Source organism: Brassica oleracea, chromosome C8 (genome assembly GCF_000695525.1).
Source record: "Brassica oleracea var. oleracea cultivar TO1000 chromosome C8, BOL, whole genome shotgun sequence".
Classification (NCBI taxonomy): Eukaryota; Viridiplantae; Streptophyta; class Magnoliopsida; order Brassicales; family Brassicaceae; genus Brassica; species Brassica oleracea.
The window spans coordinates 37989672-38006582 of NC_027755.1; the positions used below are offsets into that span (position 1 = coordinate 37989672).

Genomic DNA, 16911 nt, shown 5'->3' on the forward strand with positions numbered 1-16911 from the left:
TATGTCTGCGATAAGTAATAATACTAGTAATATTATTACCTTATAATTAATTTCTTTAGCCGATACAAATATAGATGGTTACATATTATTTCTTTAAAAAAATCATTTGAAAAGCAAATGATTTTGTAAATCACTTTATTTAGGTGGACTTTTGGGTATATGTTTGTAATAGGAGGAAACGTGAGGTAAAAGTAAATAAAGCAATCTAGCAACATGACTTTTGAATAGACGACATTTGACTTTAGAAGAGCAAGAGATATTATTATAAACATTCTTATGAAGTATATGGGACACACGTAGGCCGTAGAGGTACTAATCTTTTCTTATTTTTTACCACAATACAATACATTACGTAAGTTTCTAAAACTATACGCACGAGCCACGACTTCGCTCGTAAAGACAATAATCATGGTGGGAGAGGTTGACATTTGAGGAGCCAAAAAAATCAAACAAAAAGAAGAAACGTCTCAGGAAAAAGTTGATGACGATGACTCGATGAGACATTAGTAACAAAAGTATTAAATTCCAAATTTCCAAAGTAGAGTAATCACAAAACAACAGTCACACAGAAGGTTCATAAAACAGGTGACTTCCTCGAATCAAAAAGAAGCTATCAACAACATACATCACAACTGTTAGAAGAAAGAACAATATCTTGAAGCTTCTTGCTGGTGAAGATGTCAATAGTGTTGTGACAGACCAGATGCATTCCTGGGCCAGATGTTCTACCAGAGCCAGACCAGATGTCCGTGATGGAGGCCAAACGCTCAACTAGAGCAAATATCCGTCACCAGATGTCTAATCCCTCGCTTAGTATGATATTGTCCGCTTTGGGCCTAAGCCCTCACGGATTTGTTCTTGGGTCGTTACTCTCAAAAGACCTCAAACTAAGTGGGATTAGACAAGCTATATATACTAGACTTTATTCTGTCTAATATCCGATGAGGGACTTGGATAGCCTTTTTATTTATTCTGACAATCCTCCCCTCAAACCAAGAACCACAAAAACTTGGCTCTGATACCAATCTGTTGTGACGGACCAGATGCACTCCTGGGCCAGATGCTCTACTAGAGCCAGACCGGATGCCTGTGCTGGAGGCCAGACGCTCAACTAGAGCAGATGTCCGTCACCAGATGTCCAATCCCTCGTTTAGTATGATATTGTCCGCTTTGGGCCTAGCCCTCACGAATTTGTTTTTGGGTCGTTACTCCCAAAAGGCCTCATAGTAAGTGGAATTGGACCAGCTATATATATTAGACTTTATTCTGTCTAATATCCGATGTGGGACTTGGATTGCGTTTTTATTTATTCTGACAATCCTCCCCTCAAACCAAGAACCGCAGAACCTTGGCTTTGATACCAATCTGTTGTGACGGACCAGATGCACTCCTGGGCCAGATGCTCTACTAGAGCCAGACCGGATGCCCGTGCTGGAGGCCAGACGCTCAACTAGAGCAAATGTCTGCCACCAGATGTCCAATCCCTTGCTTAGTATGATATTTTCCGCTTTGGGAGTAAGCCCTCACGGATTTGTTTTTGGGTCGTTACTCCCAAAAAAACTTTAAATTAAGTGAGATTGGACCAGTTATATATATTAGACTTGTCTAATATCCGATGTGGGACTTCGATAGCCTTTTCATTTATTCTGACAAATAGCAACAAAGCGACATTTCACATGACCATGCTTCCCAGTCTTTGACGTTGAAACCTCAACAACCTGCAACACAATCGAAACGGATCCAAGTTAGTTACTAGTTACTACGATCAAGAAGGCTCGAGGGTGGCGGCGCGCTTTCTTCTGGGCTTTTATAACGAAGGCCTTTATAGAGATTGAGATGGGCTTAAAGCCTTAGAGATAACAGAGCTCTTTTTCTACCGTTGGATTACATGATCTGACTTGATTAATTACTTCTTCTAGTAAATCTAAATTTAATCTAATCCTAATAGTTTTGATATTATAATAAGTCTTCTCTGTCAATACGCATACGTTATAAGAAAAGATATTGTATGTTAATTATTAACGGATTTTTATATCAAAAGCATATAACCTAAGGTTTGCTACCATGTAGAAACCATACACTTCAAGCTTTTCATTTCGGTTTAGATGGTTTTTTTCTACGAGATTTTGCTCTTATACCGACTCTGAACATAGCTCGCAACCGAACACACACGTTGAAGTTGAAAAAAACTTTGACGCATCCACCGTTCATGTCTTTTCATATCATACTAACAATCTAGGGTTCCGTCTCCCACTTTCAAATCTTCAATACATGTGTGATGTGGAATAAACCACGTACTTACACGTTAATTACATCATTTGATATTTAAGTGATCGAAATTATCTTTCCTCATGGTTACTGAGAGAATGAGAGCATCTTTTCCACTTTTCACTCGTCTTTGTCGACAACATTCGGTGATTGGTCCTTTCAATTTCGAAATAATAGCATCACGAATAAGCCGTACACGAGCCAGTGAAAACGATGGAATATAATAATCAGAACTAAATATAATAATCAGAACTAACCTAATTCAAACAGAATGAACCCAAATGAATATCACGTTTATTATAAAATGATCAAAATGAACTTTGGTTCTAAATATATATTTTAGACTATCGAAACATATTTTTGTTTTCATGACAAAACCTTGTGCCGTTAAGAATATTTAGGGAAAAAAACTAATTAAATATAGTAGAAATTCTATAAATTAATATTCGATAAATAAATAAAGACTATAAATTAATAAATTTGTCGGTCTCGAGTTGGGCTGGTTCAAAATATAATACAAATCGATAAAATACTAAAATAATATTTTTTTTGAAATTTTTATGCAAATATATGGTCCCAATAAAATCATAAATTAATAATATATCTAGATATACATTTTATTTAAATACAAACTAAACATTATATTATTGGTTTTATATTCACAATGAAAATATCTCTTTTTTTTAATATTTTAATATATTTTGATAATATTTAGTAAAATTAAATCGAAAACCACATTTAGATTCTATGAAACATAAAAATCTACACCAAATAATATATTAAAGCAAAAATTCAAATTCTTAAATTTTAATTAATGTATAAATGGTAAAATAAATATTTTTATATTTTATAAACAAAATATTCAAAAATATTAAAATTTAAATAATTTTTTTTATAAATTAATAACTCTATAAATTAATAAAATATATAGTTTCAATATTATTAATTTATAAAAAAATTACTGTATATAATATGATTTCGCGTTGCATATAGCATAAATAAATCACCAGCACCATGCATCATCGTCTCTGGTTATTCCTTAAACAACGTCTCTTTGGTTTATGTATGAACATTTTGTATCTATATAATTATGCGAACATTATCAAAAAATCGAAAGCTAAAAAAGCAAATGTTTTTTCGGTGATCAAGGCCGAATATATATTAGGCAATGGGCTTATTATCATCAATCTTACTACAATGAGAAAAAGAAAAAGGAAAAAAAAAGTCAGGGAAAGAAACACACAGAATCATGTGGATTGTATGCTAAGAAGTTTACCAAGAATCCATCAATAATAAAATTGTTATATAATCATCTACATAATCAATAAAACAATAACTCACTCTACATTTCATGGGATTGGAAAGCATTCAAGATGATTTTTAGATTGGATTTATTTTTGTTGTTGTTTGTAAACAACGCTTTTCATATCAATTAAAATTTTACACTAATTCCACAATAATATGTAAGAAACATTGATTATTATTAGTTTTGTATAACACATCCACAATACTAAAATACGGTTGGAAAACTCGAACACTGGTCACTAGCCTACATGTTTTACCAAAAAAAAAAAAAAAGACTACATGTACAGTTGTTATTTATGTCCAGTTTAATTGCATATTTTTGTTCTACTGAACACTAATGGTTCGCATAACATTCTGAGATGGATCACCTTGAATCAGTTTACCCTTAATATAGGCTTTCGTGAAAACGTTTGTATATCAACTATCAATTGCACAACCCATTTTGATTGACTCATGTTTGATTTTCTCAAATATTTGGCCTATAATAAAAGAAGAAAAAACAAATTGTTACGGATCTCGATTAGCTATAGATTTTATTGGAATTTACTTTTTCAGGCTATAATAGGATAATTAATTGTTTAGGTCATTGCTTTGTGTGGACAAGCATGGTTTGTCTACGTTCTAGATGCTTTTCAAAAATTGATGCAAACTTTTCGAAAGGGACTATCTTTATGTAACTAAGGAATTATTTAACCAGCGTCTAATAAAATAATGTAGACTAAAAATTGACGTTAAAGACGAGAGCGGATTTTAAATAGTTTTTTTTTTTTGTAAAAGGGGATGCAGAGGAGCTAGTGGGAGACGAGTGGCAAATAATTTACCTTTCAAACACCTTTTTTTTTTTTTTAATATTCAAGTGATCAAATATTTTCCGATTAATGATATGCGTAATGACCAACGATAAAGTAACATATAATTTTATAGTTTCAAGTTTCAAAAACCATATTTCTGTAAATCATGTTTTATGAATTATTTTTGTATTTTAAAAATAAAGGTTCATATCACTTTATATTAAATTTCGATTCACCAGTGTTCTCACTTAAATTTAATTCAAAGACTTCTATAGTAAGAAATTTATTTTGACAGGAAAATATAATTTAGTTTAATAGAAATATGTATTTTTTTTTAATGGAATTTTGTTTTCTTTCTGATTCTTAGTGAGATCAATTTAGTGGGACACACCAGAAGAACTATGATAGGACCCTTGACTAATACTCAGCTAATAAATCTTAATTTATTTTTCTGATGAGAGTGACATTTCCGAAAGCATACTTTGGACCACTTTTAAGGTCTATTCCCAACTTATCTTGAATCCAATAAAAGCATTATAACTATATATATGTATATATATCTTACAAATAAAATAATACATTGCCTTGGTCTACTATTTGAGTCTTCGAATTATTTTTAAGAGTTTTAAAAAAAAATTAATCTAGTAACTTTTTTTTTTTTGAAAGACTCCTAGTAACTTTATATATATAGATATTTTGTATCGTGTTGTTGAATCTTTAACAATCCACTAATTATCATGCTATTTAAATTCGTTTATTCTTTCGTAATTCTTTAATTATGCGTTTAAGATTTATTTAAAGTAATAAAAAATATAGCAAAAAGTTAAAAGAACAATTTAAAAAAAACTATAATAGAAGAATTATACTGATATCATCAAGTAATACTTAATTAACTTGTTGAGAAAAAATATAGTTAACTTTTTTCTTTTCTTTTCATAAATATATAGTTAATTTTTTGTTTGACTATATATTGTTAACTTAAACAGATAGATCTAGCATATGATATTGTATCCCTGTATTTTTTTTTTTTTGCGTTTGGTATTGTTCTTGGATTCCAAAACTTTTAATTGAGAGGAAAATATGCAATTGTTTGTCAAAAAAAAAAAAAGAAAATATGCAATTAACCATGTGATTTTGTGACATAAGAGACAGAACAAAATGATGCCATGCCTCAGACACAAGAGCCCAAGAGGGTAGCTTAGTTTTTTTTTTTGCCGAACACAAATGAACTTTTTTCGGAAGAGATATTTTTGAAGATTTTCATTTTTTTTTTGTAAGAGAGGAAGAAAATTATAAGGAATTTATACTGTCTTGCATATATTTACACCCTTTTTAAAAGAGGTTCGGTCACGTCGATCGTAAAAGTGTAATGATTTTGTCACTCAAAATTAGCTAATTTATATGCAACAACATCACAAGACCTTTTAACTAAAGATAAACCTTGTTGTATATTTTCTAAAAGAAATTTAAGAATAAAATAATAAAAAGGAAAAGAATGAGAAAATATAAAAACATGTTCTCGTAAAAAAAAACTAAAAAGGTTAAGATAACACCAATGGACCCGTAAATCATGTATCTTTTTTTAGGTAGTCCAAAAATTCAAGTTTAAATACATAGCTAAATGGTGTTACAAAAAAAAAAAATACATAGCTAAATAATTCTTAAATATTAATATAATAATTATGAAAACCCCCCAGAATTCCATGGAAATTAATGCTCGAAGGGCCTCATGATTAAAAACATGTTTTTGCTTAATCACTATATGATGAGTTAAGAATTAAGATGGATAACAAAATATAATTGTAAAAATATTATGAATAATTTATGTATTTATTTTGAGTTTTTTTATCAAAGCTTTGTGTTTTAATTTTGAGTAGATAACATGACATAATAAAAATAGCTTATAATGGAGTAAAAATAAAATGACACTCCTATATGTTAAAATACACAAGAATCTATGCTATAAATTCAATATGTGAGAACAACATAATTTTGATATCTCTATTCTGTAAATATATAAACTAATGTATGGGTATTCGTTGCAATATTACTCTAGAAATAAAATAAACAAATCTTTATTCCCTTATAATTCTTTGAAACTCCAGAGCGATGCTCCTGGATTCCATCAGTATCCCAGCCTTCCTTTCAAATTCTTATAATCAAAAATTAATTCCGATCACCAATAAAACTTCTTCTTTTGGTAAAAAAAAAACTTCTGATAATCTAATAAAACTTCTGATAATCTAATAAAACTTCTGGTATGTAAATCAAAAATTGATTCCACAGTAGCCAACGCGAGTAGAGGTACAGATTTTAGGTGGGACCTACGATTTGTTTGCTGTCAATAGTATAGTATTAATTACAGCTTTTTATATTAGCATATATTTGAAAAATATTGACGCTAACAACAAAATAGAAAAACAAAGGATTGCGTAATTAATGGACCAAGGATTTAGAAAATTTATCCACGACGACATGTCCGTTTTGGATTTACAATTTAGTATTTACCTATTTTATTATACCATATGGTAAACAGCATTTAAATACAACATACATAAAAATATAAAATTTATATAGTTTTCAAAAGTCGAAACCAACTAGATCACTTATTCTAGACATATGTCACCATAAACCCATTTCTTTTTTATTTCCTTAAATGTATAGATTATGTTAAAAAAGGACGAGAGTTATTACATATTATAATTTATAAACAAAGTATACAAGAAAAATAAAAATAAAAAGGAGAACGAAAAAGCAGAGAGAATAAAAAGGTAAGGGAAGAGAAGAGAAGAGGGGGATGTTGACAAATAAATTCAGGTCTCGTTTGTTTATGTGATTTTTCGGATCTTTCCTTTTCTCTCTATAAACACAACCAAAAGAAGCAGACGAAGAAGAAGAAGAAGAAAAACAAAGGAGAGTTCTTTTTTTTTTTTTTTGTTTGGTGAGACAGGGAGAGAGAGAAGAGTGGCCCAGTAGATCGAAGATGACGATGATCTATTTTATTTTCTTCCATTAATAGTGTTTTCGCTATAACCATTATATACACAGAGAATATATAGACTCCAAAATTTTCTTACTTTGCCTTTTGATTCAGAGCCTTTATTTTCCTTCTAATTTCACTTTGTTGAAACCTCGTAAAGTCTTCATTTTTTGATCTTCTGAAGACGAGTTGGCGATAAGAGGATGTGCGTTTGAGGTAAAAAAAAAATACTCTTTTTTTTTTTTTACTTTTGTCTGATGATTTGGAGATGTTCAATTTAGAATCTGCTCAATTCTCAATTTAGTACAATCAATGTCCTTATATTTTTTTTTTTTGCAGATTCTTTGTCTTGGTTATTTTTGTTTTATTTGTTTCCGAGATCCTATAATTGACTCGTCTGCGTAAGAACTATCTATCAACGACCTTTAGTTATCACCGAGTCAAGACCCTTGTCTGAAAAGTCTCATCATCACTTGTTTCTTCTGATGTATATGTGTTTGACTTTTGAGCTACTGTCTGAAAAAGGCTAATCTGATTGAGCTCATGGAGTTGTAAAGTTTTTGTTTTTACTGAGTAAAATGTGGTGGTTAATGCTAGTTGTGATGATTTTGGATTTGGGGATGTTTCAATGCTAAACGTTTATTTTTAATTGTTTTGTGTGTGAGCAGGAATGGGAACAAAGATTCACTGTGAAGGCTTATTCCCTGGACATCATCACTCTATGAGAGATCCCAACAACGAATCCAACGGTTGTAGATGGCCATTGTTCTATGCTGACAATAAAGCCTCTGCGAATGATCAATTCTACAATGACAAAGATGTGGTGAGAAGGACAATGCTCGAACACGAAGCTGTTTTTAAGGCTCAGGTTAGCTATTTAGTAGATGATTAATTTTCTCCAGACTTTTGAGCTTTTGGTTGATTTAATATGTTTGTGAATTTTTCATCTTTAAACTACAGGTTATGGAACTTCACCGGGTATACAGGATACAGAGAGATATGATGGATGAACTGAAAAGGAAACAGTTTAACAAAGAATTCGAGGCATCATGCTCATCTCAACCTACCAATGATGATCTCCGTAAATGGAAAATGCCTAGTTTCCCTTTGGCAAACTCGGTTTACGATAGACCATCCATGTCGGTAGTGGATGATAATGGCCATTCTCCCATGAAAGGAAGCTATTCTCAAGGTGTTGTTGGTCCGGTTCCATGGCAAAACGGAGCTAGTTCTAAAAATGTTGAAACGTTGGAGGTTAGACCGACGAAAATCAGGAGAAGGATGATAGATCTTTGCCTTCCTGCTGATGACAATGAGGAAGTTGTTGAGTTGAAAGATGATAGAGTTTGTGGAAAGCTTCCTAATGGAGATGTGAGGACTGAAACTCGTGGAGAGAGTTTGAGAGTTGGGTATGGGTCAAGTAGTAGAAGCAATGGCTTGGCTGATTTGAATGAACCATTTAAGCAGGCTCAAGAAACAAATGATCATTACAGTGGCACACATAAGTTTGCTACTCCATCCCTTCAACCGTCCAAGCCATTTGTTTCATCATCTCAGGCTATGCAAGTGTTTGCGAACAGTTCACAAAGAGGAATGGGTTTACCTAACTCTGGTCCTCCTCCAAGCAAGGCAGTCTTGTGGAGAGAAAGGACGTTTATTGACCTAGAAGCTGATACTGATACTAACACTAGCCATGAAGTTGCTTCTCATCAACCGCAACGCCACTTGTATCCTCCATATAACACTCCAGCTTCTGCTTTCCATATGCATTCCTCTTGGCAAAACCCTGGCTTTGGCTTCCCTCAGAGAGTTGTTGCTTCAGAGCAGAAACAAGGGTGTCTGGGAGATAGATTACAGTTTGAAAGCAACGCTAGATATAGCAACCACAACATGGTTTACAATGAGTGTTCTTCTTCTTCGTCGAAATCGAAATTCTCTGGGAGTGGATATAGTTATCCTAACGGAGGAAGAAGTGATTACAAGCCGGGGAATAGATTATTGGATTCAAATGGCTCAGAGGTGAAGTTTGTGAGAGATTTGAACTTGAATGTGACACTTCCATCAAACACTTGTGTTGTTGAAGTTAGAAAGGATGAAGCTACTTTACCATGGCTTGTTAAACCCCCCAAGTCTGCTTCTAACACTGATGTGGCTGATGGGAGATGGAATCTGAAGAGTAATGATGCTGTGGAGACTGAGAAGATCAACATTAACTCCAACATTCCTAGAGATGAATGCAATGCAGAAAGAGATAAAGTCCATAACGTTAGGATGATGCTAGACATCAACGAACCTTGTGAGCCACTTTCAGATGAAGATCAGCAAACGGAGGAGGAACAAACAGGGACAAAGGTTTCGGTTAGTAACAAGTGTCATATTGATTTGAACATGTCGGTCAGCGAAGAAGAAGATGATGAGAACTGGTCTGTTCCTCCCACCAGTTCAAGACTGAGCTCAAAGAGAATCATGATAGATTTGGAAACTGTTCCTGCGTCTGATGTTGAAGAAGACGACAATGTCTCTGGAGAAAAACCTCCAGAAGAGTCAGAAACAGAAACAACAGCAGCAGAAACAATAGTTGCCATCTCTTTAGCTTGCCTAGATAGAGAGGTTGAAGTTGTTGTTGCTCCAGAAACAATGATCCTTCACTGGTTTGCAGAAACAGTAGAGAACCTGGACCAAAAGCTCGCTTCTGTCTCAAGGAACCAAGCGCGTTCTATAGAAGAGATAGATTACTTCGAGTCAATGATCCTGCAACTACCTGAGACCACAGAAGAAGAGTACACGCCTAAGCCATTAGTCCCTGAAGACCTCGTATTGGAGGAAACCTGTGCGGTCATCACGAGCCAAAGACCAAGAAGAGGAAACGCTAGAAAGGGAAAGCAAAGACGAGACTTCCAAAGAGACATCCTCCCCGGACTCGTGTCTCTTTCGAAACACGAAGTGACAGAAGACATTCACATGTTTGACGGGTTCATGAGAGCAGCAACGGGAAGCTCCTGGACTCCAGCCGGTTTAGCGAGGAAGAAAACCGGGTCAAGAGGTAGACCGAGACGGGTCGTTACAATCCCCGAACCGGTTTATTATCCTTCGGTTCAACAGCATGTGGGGAACAACAATGGTGAGATTGAAGATAGAAGCTTTGCAGGTTGGGGTAAAATGACAAGAAGGCCGAGGAGACAACGTTGTCCTTCTTCTGTAACTACTACTAGTAACCAACGTCACGCGCCTTTCACGTGATATATTTGTAACCATAATATATCATTCCTGTCCCATTTTTTTTTTTTTCCTATAGAGAGATATAATATCAAGACTGTGATTTTCATAGGGGAGTTTTTTAATTTCCGGTTGGTGATATTAGATGAAGATATTTTATTCAAATAATCACATTTTCATTATTTTTAAGGTCAAACCAAGTTCTAAATTGGTTTATATACAAAAAAAATTCCAATTCGGTTTGGTTCGGTTCACGTATATAATGTATGGGCCAATGTAAACAAACAATGTATAGGCCTATTTGGATAACTTTGCAAATATAAGGCCCAACGTTGTTGCGTCGCGTTCCGTAGCATAGGGTCAAGTCATCTCTTAGTTACCTTTTTGCTTTTGCGTCCTCCAATTGATCAATAATAGTAATAAGTGCCCATAAATTCTCAGTCGCTTCGAAAACCCCTAAACCGTAGGCATCGTCCTCCGTCTCCTTTCGTTCCGGAACAACCATGTTTCGTCGTACCCCCTGCAGGCGGCTTTCACGGTCAAATTTTCAGTCTCACCTTTCTTCTAACTTTAATTCGTAAAGATTTTAATTTTCGAAATTTCTTAATTGAATTAATCAAATTTGCAGTTGGGGAAAAAGAAGATTCAGCAGCAAGTCGGAGGAGACGATGAGCACGAGCTCGAGCTATTCATTTACAGAGGCATCTTGTATGCAACATTGGCGTAAAAACTGGGACCCCCAAAGAAAGAACCGATTAACATCGAGCACATTCGCTCAAGCCATCGGGTTCTGGCCAAACCGTAGAGTCCAGCTCTGGTTAGAGAAAATCGGAGCGATAGAGCCGTTCTCAGGCAACGCAGCCACGTGCTGGACCAAGATCAAAGAGCTCGAAGCGCTCAATCGTTACCACGTTCTAACGGGACACGACTTTGTCTTTCCCGAGTTCGTTACTTTAACAGAAGACGAAAACTGGTTAGGAGCTTCTCCCGATGGAGACATGTACGGTTTGGTCAGCGAGGGGTCGAAAGGTATGCTCGAAGTGAAGTGTCCGTACGGAGAGGGTTGTCCGTGGAAGAAAGTGCCGTGGCATTACGTGCCGCAGGCTCAGGGTTTGATGGAGATTGTGGGGAGAGATTGGTTGGATTTGTATTGTTGGACTGTTAACGGGAGTAGTCTGTTTAGGATCGAGAGAGATTCTGTGTTTTGGGGAGAGATGAAACCGACGCTTGTTGATTTTTGGGAGAGGCATGTTGTTCCTGGGAGAGACAGGTTTTGTGATAGCTCTCTTGTGATAACAGATCCTTTGGTGGAGCTGGTGGAGTTTGTGCCTGAATCTAGACATGAACGGTGTAATCAGATTTTGCGTGGGACTGAGAGGGTCATGGATAACTCTTGTAAGCGTCTGTTTTATGAAATTAATGGTCAAATATTAGATTGATACTAACCAAACTCTCTCTGAACTGTTTTCGTGTATTTCATTCACTAATCATTTTAATTTGTTTTATAAACATTTAAAAGTTTATAGCATAGTCAGACACAAAAAAAGTGGATTCTTTTATTTTGTTGACAGTATAAAGACACAATGATCTTTGAAAGTTGTTACAGTCACTGCTCATACTTAACCGATACGACATAGTTTCTAACATACCTACTTATCCCCTATATATTAATTGAGGAACATTTGAAAAGATGTAACCTCAATTTTGTATTAATTAAAATAGGCCCCAATGCATAGGTGGCACTCAATTAGTTAGTCAATTACATTCAATTGAAAAATAAGTAGATCCACATTCGATTTTTATATGTTGTTAGATACATAAGTTGGTCAAACTATATGATATAATGATATGATATGTTATTTTCTTTCCTTAAATCAAACCTACGGAATTACCATAAATGACTAATATATATATGACAATTAATGATTTTAATAAGAAAGATTTGATAACAATTTATATCTCCTCCATCATTTTTTGTTTAATTTTATATTATTAAAATAAATTAAACAATCAAATTAGCTATAAAAGTAAAATTTAGATTTTTTCGTATATGTTATATTTTGAATTTTTAAAAACGACAATAAATGACTAAAACTATTAAAATTATTATGTTAAAAATTAATGATCAATGGTTTAACATTTTTATTATAAGAAGATACACATGATTTTAAAACCATATGAGTAAAAAATATCATTTAATAATAAAATAAATATATATATATAGATTAAACACTATATACAATAGGATTACATAAATATTTTAATATTAAAAGTTTCAATGAATTTTCAAGAACATTTATAAATTATAAACTTATTAAAGATTCAGATTGAAAATTTTGTTATCGATGATTTAAATATTTTGTTATAAAATGATATGAATGATCATAGAACCGTATGATTATAAATTCTTATTTAATAAATAACTATATAAAATATACTATTCTTAGAAAAATAGGTTGGTCCATCTTAACTTATATTACACTTTTTATTAAACTAACTATCGAATTGATAAATAACGTACCAAAAAATGTTTTCCACTTTTCTTAAATAAAAGCTACGAAATTACCTAATATGATTAACATATATGTGAAAATTAATTATTATGAATAATAAATATTTGATAACAATTTTTGTATCTTAGTACTTTTTAAAAATTTTATATTATTAAAAGATATTAAAAATCACATTAAATATATAATAAAAAACATTTATATTTTTTTATATGTTATATTTTGAATTTTTCAAAACGTCTATAAATTATTAGAAATTTGAAGATCACCACTCTTAAAATTTTGTGATCAATAGATTATTTTTTTTTTATAATAAGTTACAAATGATCATAAAATATAACGCATATGAATTTTTATTTAATAAATATTCAAACTAAATAATATATATATATATATATACTAATGATTTAAAGCAACAAGATTGGCTGATCAATTTAGTTGTCCAGTTGAAATCTTTCAAAAGTATGTGAAAGACTAAAGTCAAAGTAAATATGGATTTAGAATAGTAGTTATATTTTACTAACCAAAATACCGAAAAAAACCGAACCGAATCGAAACCAACCCGATATCTGGATTGAACACCCCTAATCCAAATGAAGCCAAACTATTGTTTCATTCTCCAAAATATAATAAAAATAATAACTTAATTCCACGCAAGGCGCGGGTCTTATCCTAGTTATTATTATTTTCCTACATGTATATGTGGTTGAATAGGAAAGATGAATTTTGAGATTTTATCATCGCTATGGCAAAAAAAAAAGCAAGCAAAGCTCAGCATGAACAAAATCAGTTAAACTTCCTCTAAAATTTATTTATCCTATTTAAATTAATCTTTAAATAGGCTGAATAAGCCCATTTGTATGGGCTTAAGGTAGTTGAACAGGCCCATATAGAGAGAAGGTGATACGTCATTAATCCTATCCAACAAACACATCGAACGATAAAACGCTGTCGTACTATTGTGTTTATATCTTCGTCTCCGACTCTCCGGCGACAATATTTTTAAACTTTCCTCCGTCGCCGTCGCATTTAATCGCCATGATCGTCGACTTCTCTACCTTCATCCTATTCGTCTCTATCTTCGTTTCCTCAGCTAACGCCAAAGCAACCTTATCAATCTCCCCCAAAAATCTAAACCGATCCGGCGATTCCGTCATCATAAAATGGTCCCACGTCGACTCTCCCTCCGATCTCGACTGGCTAGGCATCTACTCACCCCCAGACTCTCCCCACGACCACTTCATCGGCTACAAGTTCCTCAACGCCTCCCCCACGTGGCAATCCGGCTCCGGCGCGATCTCCCTCCCCCTCACCAACCTCCGATCGAACTACACGTTCCGTATCTTCCGATGGACGCAATCCGAGATCAATCCGAAGCACAAGGACCACGACCATAATCCCTTACCGGGAACGAAGCACCTCCTGGCGGAATCGGAGCAGGTGGGGTTCGGATCCGCCGGCGTTGGGATGCCGGAGCAGATCCATCTGGCGTTCGAGGACAAGGTTAACAGGATGCAGGTCACGTTCGTAGCTGGGGACGGTGAAGAAAGGTTCGTGAGATACGGAGAGGGGAAGGATGCGTTGGCGAACTCCGCGGCGGCGCGCGGGATTAGGTACGAGAGGGAGCATATGTGTAATGCTCCGGCTAATTCCACTATAGGATGGAGAGATCCCGGGTGGATTTTTCATACCGTTATGAAGAATTTGAACGGTGGCGTTAGGTACTTCTATCAGGTAAAAGCTAAATCTGAATCAAAAGGTTATGTCTTTAATTTAATTTAAAGTAGTTGTAAGAACATCAAAGGTTATGTCTTTATTTTAAAGTAGTTGTAAGAACTAAGAACATCAAAGGTTATGTCTTTATGACAGATGAACATCAAAGGTTATATCCAAGGTTTAGGAAATTGCTACGCGGTAGCTAGGCACTGGACTGGTCGGATTATTTGGTTCTAGGCAGAGTTTAGTTTAGGTGTTAACTAATTATTAGATATTTTGCATTTATATTAGATATTTTAGTTTTTGGGTTTAATTATAATTATTAGATATACTAAACAATTTGACCCAAAAAAATATACTAAACAAAAGAAATTAGATAACTTTGTTGTTTTTACTATTATCCGATTTTGATCGATTTAATCCGATTTCAACTGATTTCTCAAAAATCGGATGTTAAGAAAATTGTTTCGGCTATGATAGCGCTTAGACAGAGCCTAAGTGTTTCTGTCTAGACCGATTTATAGAACATTGGTTATCTCTTTATGACATTTTATGTTATGTCTTTGTATCAGGTTGGGAGTGATTCAAAGGGATGGAGTGAGATCCACAGCTTCATCGCTCGAGATATCTACTCCGAAGAAACCATAGCTTTCATGTTTGGAGACATGGGTTGCGCTACACCTTACACTACCTTTATCCGGACGCAGGACGAGAGTATCTCCACAGTGAAGTGGATACTCCGCGACATCGAAGCTCTCGGTGACAAGCCAGCTCTCGTTTCGCACATTGGTGATATAAGCTACGCACGTGGCTACTCGTGGGTGTGGGATGAGTTCTTCGCTCAGATCGAGCCTATTGCCTCGAGGGTTCCTTACCACGTCTGCATCGGTAACCACGAGTATGACTTCCCTACTCAGCCTTGGAAACCTGATTGGGGAACTTACGGTAATGACGGTGGGGGCGAGTGCGGTGTGCCGTATAGTCTCAAGTTCAACATGCCTGGAAACTCGTCAGAACCAACGGGAACGAAAGCTCCTCCGACGAGGCATCTTTACTATTCTTACGACATGGGGTCGGTTCATTTTCTTTACATCTCCACTGAGACGAACTTTCTCAAAGGAGGGAGTCAGTACGAGTTCGTAAAGCGAGATCTCGAGTCTGTCAACAGGGAGAAAACACCGTTTGTTGTAGTGCAAGGACACAGGCCGATGTACACCACGAGCAACGAGGTGAGAGACGCGATGATTAGGCAAAAGATGGTGGAGCATTTGGAGCCGCTGTTTGTGGAGAACAACGTGACGCTTGCTCTGTGGGGACATGTTCATAGATACGAGAGGTTTTGTCCGATAAGCAACAACACTTGTGGCAAACAGTGGAGAGGAAGCCCGGTTCATCTTGTGATCGGTATGGGCGGTCAAGATTGGCAACCGATTTGGCAGCCGAGACCGAACCATCCGGGTCTTCCTATATTCCCTCAGCCTGAACAGTCGATGTACAGGACGGGTGAGTTTGGGTACACTCGTTTGGTTGCGAACAAAGAGAAGCTCACTGTTTCGTTTGTGGGTAACCATGATGGAGAAGTTCATGATATGGTTGAGATGTTAGCATCCGGGGAAGTAATCAGTGGGAGCAAAGAGGATAGTGTTAAGACAGTTCCTGTATCTGCAACACTTGTGGGGAAACCTGAGTCTAATGTCTTATGGTATGTTAAAGGAGCAGGCTTGATGGTTATGGGTGTGCTTTTAGGGTTCGTTATAGGTTTTTTTACAAGGGGCAAGAAAGGATCTGCATCTGATAACCGTTGGATCCCAGTGAAGAACGAGGAGACATGATATTAAAGAAGTGAATCTATTAAGGTGTATGATTTGTATAGTATTGTATCTTCTTTCCTACAGTAAGAACCATGTTTTGTACACTGTAATAAATAATAATTCCATCTGAAGAGTTTGTCTGAAAATCACTTTACTATGTTTCGTGTAAATACATACTGTATGTATTAATATTTTACATTGGTTTATCTTGATTGGGTTGGTTATAGTATATGATTTGGATTAACAACAGAAAACTGCTTTTATTGAATAAAATTAGATAATATTTACAACTTATATAGCAAACAATGACGCAA

At 34.8% G+C, this 16911-nt stretch overlaps 3 protein-coding genes across 3 annotated transcripts; all 3 read left to right on the forward strand.

Annotated features, from left to right (window-relative positions):
* Nucleotides 1-7111: 7111 nt before the first annotated feature.
* Nucleotides 7112-10787, forward strand: LOC106311761. The gene is made up of 3 exons (XM_013749034.1): nucleotides 7112-7560; nucleotides 8013-8212; nucleotides 8305-10787. The coding sequence occupies exons 2-3, from the start codon at nucleotides 8015-8017 to the stop codon at nucleotides 10582-10584; spliced, it is 2478 nt and encodes an 825-aa protein (XP_013604488.1). The 5' UTR covers nucleotides 7112-7560; nucleotides 8013-8014; the 3' UTR covers nucleotides 10585-10787.
* Nucleotides 10788-10984: 197 nt separating this feature from the next.
* LOC106310529 lies at nucleotides 10985-12025 on the forward strand. Its single transcript, XM_013747761.1, has 2 exons — nucleotides 10985-11098; nucleotides 11189-12025. The coding sequence occupies exons 1-2, from the start codon at nucleotides 11064-11066 to the stop codon at nucleotides 11997-11999; spliced, it is 846 nt and encodes a 281-aa protein (XP_013603215.1). The 5' UTR covers nucleotides 10985-11063; the 3' UTR covers nucleotides 12000-12025.
* Nucleotides 12026-14013: 1988 nt separating this feature from the next.
* Nucleotides 14014-16826, forward strand: LOC106312155 (probable inactive purple acid phosphatase 2). Its single transcript, XM_013749558.1, has 2 exons — nucleotides 14014-14804; nucleotides 15359-16826. Exons 1-2 carry the CDS (start codon nucleotides 14109-14111, stop codon nucleotides 16616-16618), a joined length of 1956 nt encoding a protein of 651 aa, XP_013605012.1. The 5' UTR covers nucleotides 14014-14108; the 3' UTR covers nucleotides 16619-16826.
* Nucleotides 16827-16911: the final 85 nt, after the last annotated feature.

Bases quoted from the DNA above. Each gene is read 5' to 3' on its own strand.
- LOC106312155 (XM_013749558.1), top strand. From the start codon at position 14,109: ATGATCGTCGACTTCTCTACCTTCATCCTATTCGTCTCTATCTTCGTT. The intron at 14,805-15,358 runs GTAAAAGCTAAA...TCTTTGTATCAG, and splicing joins GCGTTAGGTACTTCTATCAG to GTTGGGAGTGATTCAAAGGG.
- LOC106311761 (XM_013749034.1), top strand. From the start codon at position 8,015: ATGGGAACAAAGATTCACTGTGAAGGCTTATTCCCTGGACATCATCAC. The intron at 8,213-8,304 runs GTTAGCTATTTA...TTTAAACTACAG, and splicing joins AAGCTGTTTTTAAGGCTCAG to GTTATGGAACTTCACCGGGT.
- LOC106310529 (XM_013747761.1), top strand. From the start codon at position 11,064: ATGTTTCGTCGTACCCCCTGCAGGCGGCTTTCACG. The intron at 11,099-11,188 runs GTCAAATTTTCA...TCAAATTTGCAG, and splicing joins CCCTGCAGGCGGCTTTCACG to TTGGGGAAAAAGAAGATTCA.